General features: G+C 60.9%; 2 protein-coding genes across 2 annotated transcripts; both read right to left on the bottom strand.

Moving 5' to 3' along the window:
- Window positions 1-303, bottom strand: DQ04_21801010 (hypothetical protein; the record flags this gene model as incomplete). The annotated part of the gene is made up of 1 exon (XM_009318038.1): window positions 1-303. A coding segment is annotated over one exon (303 nt), but the record flags the coding sequence as incomplete, so codon positions are not given.
- Window positions 304-759: 456 nt separating this feature from the next.
- DQ04_21801000 (hypothetical protein) lies at window positions 760-1,165 on the bottom strand (the record flags this gene model as incomplete). The annotated part of the gene is made up of 1 exon (XM_009318037.1): window positions 760-1,165. A coding segment is annotated over one exon (406 nt), but the record flags the coding sequence as incomplete, so codon positions are not given.

Raw genomic sequence — 1,165 nt, 5'->3', positions numbered from 1 at the left:
GCCCGCCTGCGCGCGGTTCAGCTCGCGCTCGATGTGCTCCTGCAGGTGCCGCTGCTGCTTCTTCACCTGCTCCTCCAGCACGGCGAACTGGGCACGCCACTCGCGGTCCTGTGCCTCAAGCTGCGCCACCTCCTGCGCGAGCGCGGCCTTCTCTTTTGTGAGAGTCGCGTTTTCCTCTGCGAGAGCCGTCCTCTCGCGCTCTAGTCGGCGCGCCTCATCAAAGACGCGCTCCAACTCTTCAGTCTTCTTCTGCAGCTGCTGCACAGCCCGGAGGTAGTTCAGCGACGACGGGGACGTCTCCATTGCACCGACCTTGCTGCTCTTTTCACTGCGTGTGGGCCCAACGCGGGGGCTTAAGGGGGGAGGGGGCGCAGAGCATGCAAGGGAGGAGAGGCGCTGCTGCAGAGCGAGGGACAGACACCACCACAAAGAGAAGAAAACGCACACACACACACACACGCAGAGAGGCACGCATTAAGACACATACAGGCCTTCCACCATAATCCGCAACGACTGATAGCCAACTCCAGGACAACAAAGTAAAACAAGCATAAAGAAAGGGCGAGAGTGAGTGAATGAGAGAGAGAGAGAGCACTCCTCGTTACACATTCATGTAAACATGCGCTAAACACAAATACCCATACGCACACACACACACACACACACCTCCTCTCTTCTCTCCCACCACACCGCTAGCAACGCACGGACCAAAAAAAAAAATAACGCAACCAGCAGCAACGAAACCAAAAAAAAGACTCTTCACCACAGCGCGTAGTGCCTTTCCAGCACGCCTGTCACGTTGTCAAAGACATACGTCGCACCGTCGACTTCAATGGCGCCTTCAAATACGCCCCACGCGTGGTCCAGGTTGCCATCCACGAGGCCGAAGTGGAGCTCGCCGTCGTGTGCATCGACGCGGCGGAAGCGCAGCTGCACGCCGTCGCCTGTAATTACCCACGTCGCCTCCGCCGCCACGTCCGGGCCCACGCCTCTCTGGAACTCCACCGCCGTGTCGAGCAGCCGCACTCGCCCCGCGGCGTAGAGTGTGTTCTCCACGCTCCTGTTGCCCACGTCGTACGTCCCCTCCGAGAGGTGGAAGCCGTGGCCGGCGGCGGCGGTCGCGGAGGCCCAATGCCACCGCGTCTCGCGGCGCAGCAGGCCGCGC

This window comes from Trypanosoma grayi, assembly GCF_000691245.1.
Source record: "Trypanosoma grayi strain ANR4 Tgr_2180_V1, whole genome shotgun sequence".
Taxonomy (NCBI): Eukaryota; Euglenozoa; class Kinetoplastea; order Trypanosomatida; family Trypanosomatidae; genus Trypanosoma; species Trypanosoma grayi.
The sequence above is the reverse complement of the archived record's forward strand: the minus strand, read 5'-3'. Positions and strand labels throughout refer to the sequence as shown.